A 17,945-nucleotide genomic window follows, 5' to 3' on the forward strand; every position below is an offset into this window, starting at 1 on the left:
TTGAAATGTTTTAGCTCTATGAAACCTGATGTACTTATATGATTCTATTTTCTTCAAGTTTGTATCTTCTTGGACGAATGCACTTATTGTAAGTCGCTTTGGATAAAAGCATCAGCTAAATGCAATGTTATGTAATGTAATATATTCTGTTGACTGCTCAATAATATTTTTTGTAAAATGTAAGGTCTAAATATTGTTTTAAATTGTCCACAAAGAATACATTTCTGATTGAGATGTACCATGTCCTCATATGACTCCATATTCAACCTCGATACATGCTGTACAGACTTAAATGTATCTGTGACATTGAGTATTAATTAGTTAGTTAGGTTCATCATTACCCCGAGTAATTAACTAACATTAACATTGTACAATTAGGTAGGCCTACATCACTTCACATTTTTGATCATAAAATATGTCATACTTTACATTATGTTCATATTAGGGTCCTTAATTTAAGTATCAATGAGGCTGCTGTTTGACACAATAACAAAACAACGGTTGAAACATTGTATTGTTATAAGATCCATGATCAAACTTATTGTGTTTTTTACATTTTTTTATAGATTGTTATTCTATTGAAGTTTTCAAATGTATGTTTATCATGTCTTGAAGAGACACTAAAAATCTCTTTATCCCGAGAGAGAAAAAGATGATGATCTTAGTGTCTTCCAGTTCTCGCCCTGGCTCAACCTATCATAAGAATTACGAAGCAAAATACCTAAAAACACAAACTTGCACACAGGCTGTGAATAAAGAAAAGAGCTGGTTTGATTGATTCCATTGAGGGGGTTGGCCTGCTCTAATGAAGGGGGCTGTTCCTCCATCTGGGTGCAACAACTAAAAGCTTTTTGTAAGCCCGTGTCTGATGAACTGAAATAGGTCTTAGAGGTCAAACATGTGAGATCAGAAATGTAGAAAGATGGTTAGCGTATGTTAAACCATCGACAGCAAACCCCTACTAATAAGCAACATTCGACCAGAAGCTTTAAAGCTTTAGTTCCTGTTTTTGTTCATCAGTAAGCACCGTGAGTTATTTGTGTTTGCAAAAATGCTTAGCTTACACTTTATCAAACTGCATATAAGCAAATCAATCTTGTGAATGCACTCAAAAGTGAAAAATATCAATGCCTCTTTTGATCGATATATTCGCCAATGAGTCAATATGTTTCTACTTCACCATTAAAACCTTTCGTCACATGATATACATATAGTAGTATGTAGAGCTAGGCCAGTATGCCTAAGAGAACTCGTTTTATTTTAAGTACAAAAAAGGCATGTTATCTTTAAATCTGTGTCCTTTATTCTTCACCAGTAATTCACTCTATCCCATAGTTGGGATTATATAGGCAGAGTGTGACCTCCAGTTTAGGCCAGTCCCTGCTTATATTTCATTGCATCCTGATTCTCTGACATGTAGTGTGTTGGATGGGGGGAAGGGTAGGAAGAGGAAGAGAGTGTGTGTGTGTGTGTGTGTGTGTGAGAGTGTGTGTGTGTGTGTGTGTGTGTGTGTGTGTGTGTGCGTGCGCGTGCGTGTATATGTACGCGTGTGTGTGTGTGTGTGTGTGTGTGTGTGTGTGTGTGTGTGTGTGTGTGTGTGTGTGTGTGTGTGTGTGTGTGGTTGGAGGAGGAGGGGGTGAAGAATGCTTGGTATGTGCGGACGACAACAACATGAAAGGCGACGAGTGTTCAGCCCAACTGATTGTGAGCCTACAAATCAAACATTAAAACACTTTGAATGTGATTATAAAAAAAAGCCCCAGACACCAGACGTCTATACGTGCCTTTGTTACATAAAACAAACCGCTAGTGCTAGTTTGTAAGAGGCGGCCACGCAGTTTTTTTGATGTGGAACACCCTGCAGAGGCGGAGATGGTTTGGTCTGTAGTAGGTGGGACTGCCGAGCGGTCTGCAGCAGGACGTCGTAGATCAATGAACCGGACCGAAGGCTTGGTCCATCGCCTGGTGTGCATCTGACTGTATAGATGTGTCAGTATACCTATGCAGGACCAAGGCTTTATTTTTTACTCTTAAGCAGCCTTTTCAGTATGCGGATGTTTTAAAACCGACTGGCTATTTCACAGGCTTCGTACACGGCTCGGATTCCGTCTCTAGTGGCTGCTCGTTGCGATTTTTTTATTGGGAAATAAAAAAATATCCCATCTGTAACCTCCAGGATGATCTTTGCAAACACAGGCAACCCGCTGAAGGCAGCCCCTCGCAAACAGGTAGGCCACAAACACACACGTCGGTTTATTCTATTATAATTATTTGTATGTATTTTTTTCCCCCTCCCAACCCCCCTACACTCTCCCCTTACTCGAGAGGCAACATTTGAATGTACAGACTGATATAGATGACATTGGGAATCCTTTATGGCTTTCATATAGCACAAATGCGGGTACATCTCGTCATTTTAGTTCTAAATTAATTAAATTATATAGGGGAAAAAATATAGACATGTCAAACGGGAAGCTGATCCTTTGATAGGCTGAACGGAGAGATAAAACCAGCTGCTGACCCCATCCATAGCTCTACAACCGATACTTTCATTATTGTGTCCATATAACCTTGTTTGCCCAGTCACTCACCCCCTCTGGTCAATATGCATGACGGTTATTGTAGTCCATTTTATAGATTAATGCATTCTGGGCGAATCCAATGAGAGAGGGAGAGTGTAATGTATGTATGTCAATCTGCTGGGGTCAACTGTGCTGCCTGCATTGTCGTTTTGACTTCTCAGGTGAACAAAAAGGTAATTCAGGGTTGTGGCCCTTTGCTTTCCCATCACATCCTCGAAATTCAGATGGAAGATGGGAATAGAAAGCAAGCAGGCACAGAGGTGGGAAGCAGCTGCTATTCCCACCTCTGATGGTGATAATGTGAGCCTTGTTTCAGATGAATTGGATGGAGCCTGCAGCTTTTATGAGATCCCAAATATCAGCTGAAACTGAAATATGTATTCATCAGAAGGCAGAGTATATGACTTTGAGGGCAGCAATTTGAAACCAGCCACATATGAAACCCTGCAGGGAAGCGTTGCATGAGTTTTAAGTGTAGGCGTAATGCAGGTTTAGTCTGCTATAAGGTGTGATGATGCCTCTGTGAAATGTACCACTGTAGCTGCCCTCTAATGGAGTAGGCGTACTGTCTCTGAGGACTGATGTGAACCCTTGATGGTCTCAAACACAGTTAGCATTGTAATTGCACACCAAGAAAAATGTAAGGCCTCTGCTCGGATACACAACAGGCCGATGGTTACTGCCACAGCGATCAATATTTCATCTATAAAAGAAGCTGCCGTGAACAAATCCATCAAATGACCGTGGAAGGATATCTGAGTGATTCCTGTTGGCATGGCTGTAGTTGTATCCATCCCTGGCTTTGGCTCTTGGAGTGGATTGTCCTTTGGTTATGGACAGATGGTGCGATTCGGCCATGCTTTGTCTTTGATCTGATCTGGAGTGGGTTTGGGGTGGCTGGGAGCTATTTTAATGAATGAGTAAGGGGAAGGAAATGCTTTGCATGATTTGGCTCACAAGTATGAAGAAAACTGTAGGCTTGTGATAAACACTATTGCAGGATGTACGACGTGAACGCAGATTTAATCACTTTGTGATTCACAAAGGCCCACATACAAGATTAGGTATTTGTTATATGCTATGGTTTACTACCTTTTTACACCATCCTTGAGCTTAAAAGTCAAACTCCGCTACCACTCAAACACCGACAAAATAAGTATTCAGATGCTTTAGAATGACTCTCATCACAGTAAAAGAAAAATGATAACATTATATTTTTTTACCCATAGGTCTGCTGCTAATCTCAGGTATCAATACATGACTGTAGTTAATTATTAAAGCACTGCCTTCTATTTTAAGCTCAGCATGTGTTTTTTGTTATAAACATACAAAATGATTATGTGTATTCCACATTTCTCACCGAAATAAATGGAAATATTAAGTACAGTACTTTGAAATGTCACTGGCCCATTACAATGGAAGACATTAGCTGTCTTGGCTAATATGGGGAACAGTTTGTATTATCTTAACAATATTACAAGGGATGACCTTTAATGCAGCGTGATAATAAAATAACAATGTCTGGTCGTGCCCTCATGCATTTTTGTTTCACTCAGATGATGAGATGTTCTTGTGATCACTGTTGACCTGAGTTTAAATTAGATTATCTAGCTCCCATACCCTTCCTAACAGTGGGTTTCCTGTGTGCAGTCCTACCCCATGACTCCGTCCAGTCCCAGCAGCAGCAGCAACAGCAGCAGCACAGGCCTGGAGCAGCTCAGCAAAACCAACCTGTACATCCGTGGCCTGCCTCCCGCCACTACAGACCTGGACCTGGTCAAACTCTGTCACCAGTGAGTACACAAACATGGACAGTATAAGCGTAACCAGTATGCTAATGTGTGTGCACACCAGTGTTTTGTCATTGTTATTCTAGTTCGCTGAAGAGTCAAAGTGTGCTGAAGATATACCAATGTCATTCCAGCCTGAATTGATTATGGTCTCTTACAGGACCATAATATGTACCAAAATACAGTCTGTAAAACTGTCTGTGAAATTCATGTGGCAAATTCAAGTCAATTAAACTATTAGGTAACAATAATAATACAAATATATATATTTATTTAATTATTTCACTGGCTATGAAATTCAAGTCGCAAATTCAAGTCAATTAAACTATTAGGTAATAATAATTAAATATATATATATACATATATATTATTTAAAGGAATGTTTCATGTGCTGGAAATATGCTAAATATGTCCAGTTAAAAAAAAAAGAACATTCATCTGGGTTGCAATGTTCATGTTCAGAATCAAAAGAAATATTTAAAATGTAAAAGACCATAGCTAAATTGACTAAATTGACATTTGGCAATAAAATACAGTCTGCCGTTTTAGTGCCTCATTGTTGGCATTAAAAAAGAAATGTTAGTAAACCATAATGTATTCTGACACATAAAATGTTCCCATCACCATACCCCTTTAAACAGGCACATGGACATTTCTTAGTTCAACCGTGGTATGTGAAGCAGACTGCTAAAATGATTGTTTAAAAAAAAAAAGGCAAGTCAGTGAACATGTCCGATACCTGATACCATAGGCTTCATTGTGAGTGGTTAGTGTGGTGGATGCCGTAATTAGTGGAGTTTTGTCTCCTCTCTTTCCCTCTGAATCACAAGCATATGGAGCGAGGCATTCACCCATGTAACCAGCAGCTGCAGCAGCTGTTTGTGTCCTGTTTGCTTGTGTTTTGTTCATCTTCCCAATGGTGTTTGCCAGCACAAAGCAGAAATGAAAGTGCTTTTCATAGCAACAAGGTCTGAATGGTGATGTAAGCTAGGCATTCAGTGTGTATGTTGTGTGTGCTCGCAGCCCGTGTCACAGTTCAACCTTAGTGTAAAGTCAAAGATAAAGCAAAACCTGAAACATTCGTTTTGCTTGATTTTAGGAAACATGAAGGAGAGCGGTGATGTTCAGAGAAATACCTCTGAAATACGACCATTTTGTATTTTAATCAATATTTCCTTTTCTGCTTGTGTTGTATTCTATTTTTGATTTTATTAAACTGTAATGTCCTGTAGATATGTATAGAGAGACACTTGATATTACCAATACACAATGAGAAGTCCAGGCGGTTATGAAACGTTCTAAATATCACCAGTCTCACTTCTATATATTTCTGAAGATAATTGTTTAAAGTAACCTGCATGTTGATGTGTGCACAGGTATGGCAAGATTCAGTCAGCAAAGGCAATCCTGGACAAGACAACCAACAAATGTAAAGGTCAGTAAGGATACTACCACTCCTCATCACTTATCCGGGCTGCACATTTAGAAAATAAATAAATGTAGCACTAGCAATATAACTTCAGTCCTCAGTCCTCCAAATCTCCAATGCATGTTCAAGAGCTTATTTTCATCAAGTATCACACCAGGGTTTTTGCATGTCGAACTACCTTTTGATGCTATTTACTTATATGTCAGCACACTTGTAAACCATATAAAAATACCACAAGATTTTAGATTTGAGAATGAATTTCCAAACCTTCTATGCAGCTCCTGGTTTGAATTTTTCTCCATAGTGTACGAATATTGTTTTGCGGCAATTTGATACTTTGCCTGTGCTGGGTAATTCACCAGTCAACATGAATTGTGAAGTTGTCTGCTTTTATTTATAAAAAAACATTAAAAGCATTATATATTTGTCAAACTGGTTGTGTTGTTGCATGACATCACTGCTGAAAGTGTAGCTTGATTCGCAAAGTCTACTCTGCAATACAATGCATCGAAAGCATAGATTTGAATGAAACAAAAGCAGATTATGATGGATTAACTAACTCAAGCAGATTTACAGTCTCTACACACATATTTTCACACTTAAAGAAATGAATTGAAACCAGTGAGGTACTGGGTGATAGGAAAACACATTAAGAAATCAGAAACATCATGGTAGGCTTTGGAAAATGAAAAGAACGCAACGTACATGCCAGTTTGGTTCTTAAAGGAATAGCTTGACTTACTGATGGAAGTCGCTGTGCATAGCAAAGGGAAATGTACAGATTAAACACAACAATATATAAAATGTTAATTAGTGAGCTTTATAGCTACTCTTAGACAGATACGAGAGTTGTATCAATCTTTTTATATAATTACTGAAAATTATTAACTATTTTTCAAAGAAATTTAAGAAATCACTCAGAGATTCAGTTTTTTATGTTTAATAGGAGACATTAAGATAACAATTTTGACGTGACTGAACATTTTAAATATATGTTCTATATATTTACACTACTTAACAATAAATATTAATAAATATGATCTATCACTCTGTAATAGTGACACATTACAACATGAATAAAAGATGGTGCTTTTTTCATTTATGTTGATACTACCATCCTTCTTCCGACTACAGGTTACGGCTTTGTGGACTTTGATAGCCCGGGGGCAGCTTTAAAAGCAGTCCATGCTCTGAAGACCAGCGGCATACAGGCCCAGATGGCCAAGGTGAGTTGTGTGTGTTGTGTGTGTGCTTCTTTAATTCACGCATGTGTACGGTGTTTGTTAGTCTGACATTAGACTGGTCACGTGACCTCAGCTGACAAGCTGTTCTTCCCGTGACCCCATTTACTTTCACTGTAGAAACCAGATGTCACATCCTTCCCTGCCAAATAACCTGTCAGTCAGTGTGACACATTACACACAGGACCACTAGGCCACACACTAACACACCCTCCTGCTTAGGCTTGGCTGTAGAGAGTGTAGAGATGTTTTTACCAGTATTATTACTATGTCACTGAGTGTTAACAATTATCGTTCATGCATATTGATGTAGGCATTTCTGCAGCGAAGCACTGTAGCAATAGTACTGCTGCTGTAAGCCATTCTTGATCCTCTGTGACTAATTCAAAGTAACCAGTTTTTCATTTTCCCAAAATATCTTTAGATCCCAAACAGGGTTTTTCTGCATCACATGTGTGATTTATGTCATAGTGGAGAGCAGTGGAAATTGAATCAGTTCATTTCCTTCAGTCCCTTTCCCAGCCCGGCCTGTGTGGTTGTGCTTAAACTCATGGTTGGGAGTTCATTGATGAAAGGTGCTCTCGGGGGACCTGCATCTCGCTGCTTTGTTCGGAACAAACACGCAGAGCACAGTTTGTGTGTTGTGGTAGCTAGGCTACGCTGCTCTCCTGCTGTTTCTAGGGAAGACCGTAGAGGCGCTGAGCTAATGCTCAGCTCAGATGAAGTGTGTATCTGTGGGTGGGTGTGCACACAGGAGAGCTCATTAATGTTTGTTCAAAGTAATGTCTTCTTCTGACCTTTAAACCTAAATAACAAACCATGTTCCATACAGACAATAAACATCCATCAGTATTTAATGTGTCAATGAGGAAATAGCACACAACCACCATAATCTCTAGTTTATTAGCATATATATTTATTGCAAATGAGTCTCCTTCATGAGTAATTGTTTTTGTATTATAAAACACATGACATGTAATGAACGTCTTATTTTCCATCTTCTTTTCTGTGAGCAGCAACAGGAGCAGGACCCCACTAATCTGTACATTTCCAACCTGCCTCTCTCTGTGGACGAGAAAGAGTTGGAGAACATGCTGCAGCCCTTCGGCCAGGTAGTCTCCACACGGATCCTCCGAGACTACAGCGGCAACAGCCGAGGCGTGGGCTTTGCCAGGTCAGTCACAGAAGATTGAATATTAAATCAGTTGTAGAAAAAATCGTTCAGCTTGATTATAAACTTGTGATGATGATTGCATTAAGTGCCGCAATGGCTCCATGTAGCTACTCTTCATGCACTTGACAGTCAAACGTATTACTGTATAAGCTGTTCTGGAAGTTGACTGTAGGACTTCTGTTTTTACACTGCTGTCAGTGAGTTAATGATAGCAAACAGTGTACATATTAATACACATGAAGGTTGTGTTTGTATTGACGTTTCTGTTGACGTCATTGTCTCACAGCATCTTACATTTCAATGCAAATAAAAAATGTGCTACTGTTTTTACAAGTAAATAATGTTACCTCCTGTCCCAATTCATATACACACACAGCCATTTGTGAATCTTCGTCTACCATGGTTTGTCATTCATAATTGAATGAGAAATAGCATTAAATGAGGAGGAACAATTATTCTCAAACTATCCCATTTTGTGTCACTCCTCACAATAGAAATTCCCAGTAGATCGTCCCCGTGTGATTTTGTGATGATTCATTGCTTTATATTTCTCCACTGTCAGGATGGACACCACAGAGCAGTGTAATGCCGTCATCTCACACTTCAATGGAAAGTTTATCAAGATCGCTTCTGGAGCTATGGGTAGGAAATAATTTCACGTTTCTGTTCACTCTTGCTCAGATGAAAACTGCGGAGGTGCTGGTGATGGATTTCTGAGTGACGGTTAATTTGTTGTTTATTCGTGCTTTGCCCCCAGCTCCCTCTCAGCCCTTGCTGTGTAAGTTTGCAGACAGTCAGAGGAAGAAACATGCGCACAGCGGGTTTATTCCCAATGGACAGGCAGGAGATCTCAGACTAGTATGTATCTGCTTTAATACTTTTTAGTTTTTATTGTTGTATTTTTTATTATATGCAAGTCTTTTTACAATCAAATCTTATCCCCTTAGTTGTCTACTACAGAATAAAAGTCACTGGATACACATGAAAAAATAGCGGCACAAATAGTAAATCTTGCCTTCTTTTCCAGGATACATTGTGAAGAATGTCAAGATAGTGATAACAGTTATGGTGTTTTTACATCTGCACACCAAATTATGAGCAATTTCCTCAGAATTGTACAGTATAATAAATGATAAATGATAAATCAAAAGGCATATTTTCTTAACTTGCTCCCATTTAAACCCATTATAACTAATAAATTGTTCAGAGGCACTGATTTGTTTCGTATTTTGATAATATAGTAGTAACATACACATATGTAACTTCTAATTATTGTTTATTTCCTTACCTTAGGGTCAAATGACTCTTACCTATGACCCCTCCTCAGCAGCTATACAGAATGGGTAAGTCACATTACATGTAGCAGGTCATGGCACCATTTACCTTTTACGGTAACTAAATAAATATTAGCTGAGCTTTAATTTGAAATACTGTGTGTTTCCTAGGTATTATCCTTCTCCATATCCAGTGAGCAACAGGATAATGGCTGTGCAGCCGGCAATGTCTCCCTACATGTCTCCAGTCTCTGCTTACCAGGTACTGCAGAAGATCCTGACTAACTGAATTGATATCCTCTTTCTCTCTTCACCTTCTCTTTGCATTTGATGTATCGGTTTGTATATGTGGCTTATAGTTTATTCTTTGCTTGTGTGTGGGTTGTACAAGTGCTTTAGATATAGGTGTTAAAGCTGCCCTGGGCCACTGCAAACTGTGGCAGCTCAGATTGCCTGTGGATTTATATTCAAATCCTTTAGAAATGGAAGAGTTTGGTAAACCAGAAATCATGTAATATGACACTTCTAGAGTAAAGTGGACAAAATAACATATTTGCAGCAGGTACATCTTCTCTGAGTCACATTTTCCCTGAATTGGGATGTTGCTCAATGTTTTGTAATATTTCTTATGGACTCAATACTTTCTTTTCATCAGAAACAAGATCCTTGCTTGTAATAAATGTGCACAAGTGATGAAGCACTTTAGAATAGAGCCCTCACCAGGTGTTCTTCAGGTAAATCAACGACGTGTTTTGGACCTGTCTTCAAAGCCTTTCTGCTAGACTTTCCTGTCATGTGGAGACTTGGTATTTAGCTCTTAGTAATAAGCTCAGAGGTTCTCTTTGTGCGGTTCGAAATGCCCTTACATTTAATGAAACACCTGCAGGTTCGATCCTCGACCTGGCACCTCAAGGCCTCTGGTTCTGTGAACACTTACTGTATGAGCTGTCTTGTGTTTGAGGCAGGAGTTTTTCATACCAATCCATAACTAGTATCGACGTCTCACAAAGGATCACCTTTTCACTTAGATAAAGGGGAAGGTTCTCCCCTGCAGGTTCCCTTCATGTCCAGTGTGATCTCTTACAACACCAAGTAGGATGATAGAGCAGTTTAAGTTTTCGATCAAAAGCTGAACACTATTTCTGGATTTATATGGCTGATTAAGGTCCCTGAGCAGAAATAGTGGATGGATGGATACAGTATATGCTATTTCAATCAAATGTTACATTTAGAGTTATTTTTTGGGGAAAACAATGGTTATTAGGATTGTTAAGTTAGTTTGTAACATACAAGTTTAATTCCAGACAGGTCAATAACTCTTATTTTCCATCTGTCTCTTGTTCTGCCTCTCCCTTCCTGTCTGACCCTCCATTAGGTACAGAGTCATTCTTGGGTACATCAACCATATATCATGCAACACCCGGTAAGTTAACAACGGCATTTGCCCTTTTTTTTGGTATAGACCACCTCCTATTCTGTGTACAGGAAATGGGTGTGTGGCGCCGCTGCAGCTCTGAGCGCAGAGTGTTACTTTAATCAGACCGTTCTGCTGACACAATAAAACCAACATCGTCTAAAACTTCCCCAAATGTAGGAAAAGGCCAGAGCTGATGCCAGTTCTGAGAAATAGCCACTGTGTATTAAACGTTGTATGTGTGTTTGAGTGTGTATGGAAGAAAAATGGGAACAACTAAAAAGACATTCAGCCACCACCGCCCCCCCCCCCCCCCCCCCGCCTTTCTCTGGATCCAGCAGGAAATGCCTGGAGCAGAGACAGTCTTGTGACTCTTTGACTCTTCCAACAGATGGTTTCCAGTGGAACAAGTGTCTCTGCTGATCTCCCCCCTCCCCCACTTTGTATGGACTATTCCCTATAGGCCTCATGTTTAAAGGAATATACCACATCTGAAAACAGACTAGCGCTGGCAACGTCACTCCTTTTACATATTTTCATCCTGTAACCCTGGAGCGTCAAATACTTCATGTTAACCTCAGAGTAATATATCGCAACAGCGTTAATGCTGCATATGTGCTGTAACATATCTATTCAGACTAGGTTTTAAACAGTGACGTGTGTAATACTCAACACACACACACTGCCTGTCATTGTTGTTGCATCCTGTGCTTGCTATTTTATCAGGTATTTCATCAGAATTTGTCCATTTAGTGTGCAGAATCATGTGATGTGTGCTGAAGGTTCAGCTGGTTTGTATTACAGGCTGCTGTGATGTCTCCCTCTGTGGATCCCTCCATGTCACTGCACCCTTCAGCCATGATTACTCAGCAGATGGGCCAGCTGTCACTGGGAAACTCTGGAGCGGTGAGTGGAAAATCACACAGCACTAATCAAATTAAACCTGTAAAGTATAATTAAATACAAAACACTCACAGCTATTTGGGCAACATGTTGGTTTCAATTCATGCAATCTGTGTATAACAGTGACTAGACACAGACTTGTGAACATGGTTGAACAGTGGACATTTTGCATGGACTTCCCTGGATCAGTGCGGTGAAATCTTTATTTTGCATTATTCATTTATTGTATTATATTATTTTTAAATGACAGTGAAATGTTCATGACACTCAATATGGTATGTTAAATTACAAGCATATTGTCTAATTAAAAACAATTACAATGTAAAGTATATGTAAATGTGAAGTATCTTTTCACACAGTTTCTACTAAATATCTCAACATTAGTTTTATAAAAAACACTGTTTTATAAGTCATATAGGGGAGGTTAAAGATGAAGTCTATTTCATGTTTTAAGGCTCATTAGCTCATGATTTAAGATCTGCACCATTATCTGAATAAAATAAAATGTATATTGATATATGAACATTTTATTTATCTTATAAGTTTGTTTGGGCTTGGCACTTATATGTGCAGGACATATTAGATGAATACAGCCCCCTCTAAAATACTTAATACTATATGTAAAGCAACATTTCTTCTCAAAGCCTAAAAAATTACTGAAACGGTCCCAAACTATGGAATTCCTTTCCTTATACCTTTTTATAATTAAACTTGAAACAGATTTTTTCACACTTTCATGTAGTTGTATCCTAACCTAATTTTCTTTTATAACTTTCTTGAATCCTCACTAGGAATGTATTATCTATGTACATGATGATTATTATTATTATTTTTTTATTTTCTGTGGTTTGAGCTTTCTAATGTATTTTCTTTTCATGTTGAGTAACACAAGATGCCTGTTTAACAAGTATTTCAGTTTGGACGAAATGTAATACCATTTACTAATTGAGATGTATTCATTGTTTTCTTATCTTTCAGTATATGTCGGCCAACCCTGGTGTCCAGGGAGCTTACATGCCTCAGTATCCGCCCATGCAGGCAGCAGCTGTAAGTTTAATGTTTCTTTGTCTCATTCAGCTTTTCATTCAAAACACTCCCGTTTCCACCTGGTGTCCATTAAACTGTCATTACATCTTCAACAAAAATTGTTACAGGATATTACTCCAGCCCATGCCACTCCAATCCCATATCTTATGTAATCAAATAGGGAGTCATACAGCATTGAGTTGTTTTTGTAGAGTTAGTCCTGTAAAACTATCAATTATCTCAGTGCAAACACCGTGAAGACAGCTATTATCCCGCTCTAAATGAGAGACGCTGTTTTTGCTTTTCAGGAAAACGGCACGCCACAACAAGTGGATTCTTCCAACAACTCGTCTCCCTACAGTCAACTCAGCAAGTAACCACAGGTACGCTGGAGCTTCTGAATGTAAGCCAGCTGACGTTAACCCAAGCACAATGTTTGTTTCAGCAACATCACTGCCTCCTAATACCAGTTTTGGTAGCACAATATAATAAGACACCAACAGTTTAATTGACTATAAGTACCTGCTTTATTCACGTCTTTATACATTTGTTTAAAGACATGAATACCAATAATTTCTGGGTTTACCATTTGTTAAAAAGTTATATAATTTATACAGCGTGCATTTGTCGGTCAATGATACCAAGATCCCACTGTTGCTGATATTAGTTTATGGTTTAATATCAATGCCTTTGCTTACTGTGTTTATTATCAGGCTAGATTGCTGCTCTGTGAGCCAGAGGGCAGGTGGGAGGTTGCCGATGACATCACCGTGGTAACAGTCACCGCCTTCTCTGATTGGACCAGATACATGAACTTTTTTGCGCAGCCCCAATGTTTGTGGTGGAAATTGAGGACAGTGTAAATGGACTCAAACAGTTGGCTAATCACAGAAGAAGAAAAAAAAGATTTATTTTGATAAGAAACAACATGCTCTTCTTTTTCTCTTTTTCAAGGATTCTCAAACAAATGCCAGAGGACCCCCCCCCCCCCCCACTTAACCTCCCCCTCTTCACTCCTACCCCAGTATGATGTGATATTAAACATGCATGAGATTGAGATAGTTCCCCCCCCTCCAAGGTTTCTATGATTTTATAATTCCTTTATTTGTGATATATGAAAAACTTGCAAAACCTTCTTTGCACTGAAGTTTAAAGAATATCTATCTTGCCACAGAATAGCTCACAAAATCAATTCATGTTCAACTGCACTGACAGCTGATACAGGTGACCATTTCATTAGGAAATTTATGAATTTATTATTGGAAAAGGTGCCTTCCTTACGCCACATCAAACATTCTCTAACATTTTTTCATCAAACTTAATCAGGTGTCATATTTCTGATTGAACAAACGTGTGTGTGAAATTATGGAGATTTCCATTGAGTGTTTCGCTATCTAGTCTTCTGGTAGCAATAAAACATTGAGAGTCCCAAGGCAATACTGAGAAAAAAAGCAAGGTAATTCCTTATTTTCCCTCTATCCTTTTTTTAAAAAAAATCTTCAAGACGTGACTGAAAAAAAAGAGCAGAACTTTTATGAAATTACAAGTTTTACACCCAATGGACATCTTTTAGGAGGGTTTTTTTTTTCTCTCATGGTCAGTTTGACCAGTGATCTACCTCATGGTTCTGCCGCAGTCTGCTGGTGTTGTGGGGTTTGCAGGTAAAGCCCCGTTGTTCACCAGAGTGGACGAAGCAGAACAAAGCCACGCTCAGGAGCTGGCTATAGGACTTCTGCCCGTTTGTCTCCCACATGCAGCGTTTCTCTTCCTGAACTGCAAAGAAACATTGTGCTTTGTTTCCTCTTCGTTTGTCACTGCTTCTGTTCCCGTGTTTTTGTTCTTAACATGATGAGCGTTGTTCGGTTAGGAGGCTCCTTTATAGAGATTCAATGTAAGACAACTAGCCTACTAGCTTCTCATTGAAATAGTTGGTTTACAATGGGCTTGAAACAAATACATGCAGGCTATGTGCATTTATTTTGTACATTCTTCTGCCTTTGCCATTCTAGAAACATCTTAGATGACTCACCGCTTTCCCTTACATTTTCTCTTTTTCATTTAAGAGTTGGTTACACTACTACTGTAAAGTTCTCCAAAAGTAATGCTGAGACATACCCAACATTTGGTATACAGCAGCAGAACAGTGTACATGCAAAACGGTTTGGATCTCAAATCTAGATGCGCTTGTTCAGATTTAAAATTGTAAATGATATGCATTCAGGGCCAAAAGTGAAAAATAAGCGAGTGAGTTTGCTTTGCTTTTTTTTACACTTCTATGAGACAAGAAAAATGGTAAATCTGTATGGTCGCGGTGCTTTCCCCGATCACATCGGGTCAGATCCCCCGATAGTACTGTAACAGTAAATGCTCACTTTAGGAAAACACAAGCAGTTACCTGTTTTTACTGCGTGAACTTTCCCATTCTGAACATTTGTTGCTGGAAAAAATGTAAAAATGAAAAAAAAAGAATTGTACATGTTATCCTCATTGCCTCCCCTGTCACTTTCAACTGATTCTCAAACAATCTTCTCCTTCCTCTCTCCTTTGAAACATTGGAATAAAAACAGTGCTGAATAAAATGCTCTTCTCTTTCTCAGATGCGACTCTGTCTCTTTTATTGACGTTTTTAAAGCTAAATAAAGCCTTCACTTTTTTATAATGCATCTCAAAATGTCTCCTTCCAGGAGCTTCCAACTTTAAATCTCTGCATCTCAAGTTTGTAATAAATACAAACAAATTCTCAAGAGATCAGAATTTGCTCACTCCAGAGCATTGGTAAACCTTATTTTCTTTTTTCTTTTACATGCTGATTTGTAGAAAATTGATCTTCACGTGTTAAATCATTTATTATGTCCCTCTTCAAACTGGAAATGAATGTACCACTTTTAAATAATCCACAATAAACAGTAAAACAAGAACATATTGATTCAAACAAAGAGTTACTGGCTCCAACAACCTAAAATCCTCTGAGCATGTAATAAATATCAACAAGACGCCTTTAAAGTCACCGTCATGTATTTGTAATGATAAATGGGTTGTACTGATTATCTGGCAACAGAGGGCACTGTTAAGCAAAGCTGTCCAGCATATTTGAAACCAGAACTAATGTTTAAGCCTGGATATCTTTCCAATGTCTGATCACATGTGTGCAACTTATGACGGATCAGATGAGCAACATGTGTGTGTTCATGCACCTGCCCGTCCTGCACTATTTTAGGCACACAGCCTTTGTAGTTTCACTCTCACACCGGATCTCCCGCCTTAAGCTCAGACTTAGCGCAGCTGATCCCAGAGACATAAAGGCACCATGCCCCCAACTCTGACCAGTCAAAGGGATCAAGATTAGCCATCACACCCTCTGAAACCCCCCAACACACCACCCATTCAGTCCAAACTCCAGGAATACTCATATGCAGCATACACACATGTCAATCAAATGCCTATTGTAAGGGCATCAAGCCTTTGAACATAAGATACATGCCAAGTGGAGTCCCTCGCTCTTTCCTCTCATCCACCCTGTCTCTCTTTTAATTCTCCACAGCTGAGGGGACACATGGCACTGATCCCTTGAGAAGACCCAAGGTCAGACTGGGGGCACAGACATTAAGAGGGGAGGCCTGGTTCTGGTATCCAATATCCTTCATTTAGTGTGATACACGCTAGCAATTCAACACGTGATGATTTCTAAAGATATATACTTGTTTCTTTTAATACTGTGCTTTCTAAATTATTTTAAATGTTTAGTAAGATAATAACCAAAAGAGGGCTCAATTAGAAAGTAACTGCAGTTTAGCTTACACAATGGGGATGCTAGTAATTACTTTACAACTACATAACTACAGATAATTAGTAGAGCCTATTAAACACAAGCTTAGTAATAAATCCAACCATCCAACATCATTAGGATTTGCTTTATTTCATTTTAATTGTTGGACAGTAGAAATATCATTTAGTTTTGGACTAGTGTTAAGACAGAACTAGCACTGCGGACAGATTGCTATTAAAACATTTGCCTCTGACCTGAACAGCACCTGAACTTCGCCTGATGAGAAACCACTTTGAAACTAAATATTGTCTGTTGCAATTTATTGTTTTGCTTCAATGTTGTTATCTGAGTATAGAAAATGTATTAAACAATACTGTTTCTTGACCTAAAAATAACTCAGTGTTGATGTCAGTTTTAAACAAATCTTAAAAATGTGTATAAGTTCTGTCCTTTTTCTTTGAGAAGAAAAAGCATTTCAAGTCAAGGTTTTTTCTTTGGTCCTTAGCTGCAAGATGTTTAGTGCTAAGTAGTACATATTGGCATGCTAAAACAAGCATTGTAAACAAGTAAACATGATACCTGCTAAACATCAACATGCTTGCGTTGTCATTGTGAGCATGTTAGCATGTGAACATGTAGCTACAGCAGAGCCACAGAATCACTAGCATGCTGTTAAATATGAGTTTTTATCGAAACCAAGTGTGTAAGGATGGAAATTGTTGCACAAATTGTAAAGCCCTCTGTGGTAATACACGTGATTAAGGGACCGTAATGTTCAATTATTTTATAGTGTAGGCTTATGCTCTATTATTTTGTTCCCCTCACACATGCATGTGTACACCTGCATTCCAGCCATACTTCTGTAAGAAGGAGGCTGTATCACAGCACTGGCACTCCTTCTCTTGGCTTCTTCCTCCTCCTTACTGCAGGAAGTAATTGAACTTGAACAAACATGTGTCCATACACACACACACACACACACACACACACACACACACACACACAAACACGCACACATATTGTACACACAATCCAAACTAATCACAACCAATACTCTGAGTCAGTAGTGTTGTGCTGCAGTTCACACCTGCTTCAGCCTCTAGAGTGCAACACTATCACATCAGCCAAGTCGTCTCTTAATAAAGAAGCTGGCTCCTGTGGAGGTCTCAGCCGGCAGTTGTTACTGTCACTCATGATCATCACAGCCTCCCCCTGCACACACACACACACACACACACGCACACACACACACACACACACACACACACACACACACACACACACACACAGGCACCAGCGAGTTGGAGCTTGTGAAAACACCCACACATGACCCCAGTATGCATGCA

At 39.0% G+C, this 17,945-nt stretch overlaps 1 protein-coding gene across 3 annotated transcripts; it reads left to right on the forward strand.

Annotated features, from left to right (window-relative positions):
- Positions 1 to 1,879: 1,879 nt before the first annotated feature.
- Positions 1,880 to 15,429, forward strand: rbms1a (RNA binding motif, single stranded interacting protein 1a). Of its 3 annotated transcripts, none has more exons than XM_034221087.1 (14): positions 1,880 to 2,228; positions 4,215 to 4,375; positions 5,749 to 5,807; positions 6,936 to 7,027; positions 8,059 to 8,216; positions 8,779 to 8,858; positions 8,974 to 9,074; positions 9,510 to 9,559; positions 9,662 to 9,752; positions 10,866 to 10,913; positions 11,709 to 11,810; positions 12,786 to 12,854; positions 13,142 to 13,236; positions 13,547 to 15,429. In XM_034221087.1, exons 1-13 carry the CDS (start codon positions 2,178 to 2,180, stop codon positions 13,208 to 13,210), a joined length of 1,131 nt encoding a protein of 376 aa, XP_034076978.1. In that variant the 5' UTR covers positions 1,880 to 2,177; the 3' UTR covers positions 13,211 to 13,236; positions 13,547 to 15,429. The 3 variants fall into 3 exon arrangements, with proteins under 3 accessions (XP_034076978.1, XP_034076977.1, XP_034076979.1); XM_034221086.1 differs by having other exon boundaries at positions 1,881 to 2,228; positions 13,142 to 13,216; XM_034221088.1 differs by having other exon boundaries at positions 1,884 to 2,228; positions 4,233 to 4,375; positions 13,142 to 13,216.
- The last annotated feature ends 2,516 nt before the right edge of the window (positions 15,430 to 17,945 follow it).

The sequence above is a fragment of the Gymnodraco acuticeps genome, unplaced genomic scaffold (genome assembly GCF_902827175.1).
Source record: "Gymnodraco acuticeps unplaced genomic scaffold, fGymAcu1.1, whole genome shotgun sequence".
Classification (NCBI taxonomy): domain Eukaryota; kingdom Metazoa; phylum Chordata; class Actinopteri; order Perciformes; family Bathydraconidae; genus Gymnodraco; species Gymnodraco acuticeps.

Coding starts and splice junctions, on each gene's coding strand:
- rbms1a (XM_034221087.1), top strand. CDS start 2,178: ATGATCTTTGCAAACACAGGCAACCCGCTGAAGGCAGCCCCTCGCAAA. Junction 11,811..12,785: donor CACTGGGAAACTCTGGAGCG/GTGAGTGGAAAA, acceptor CTTATCTTTCAG/TATATGTCGGCCAACCCTGG. Junction 12,855..13,141: donor CGCCCATGCAGGCAGCAGCT/GTAAGTTTAATG, acceptor TTTGCTTTTCAG/GAAAACGGCACGCCACAACA.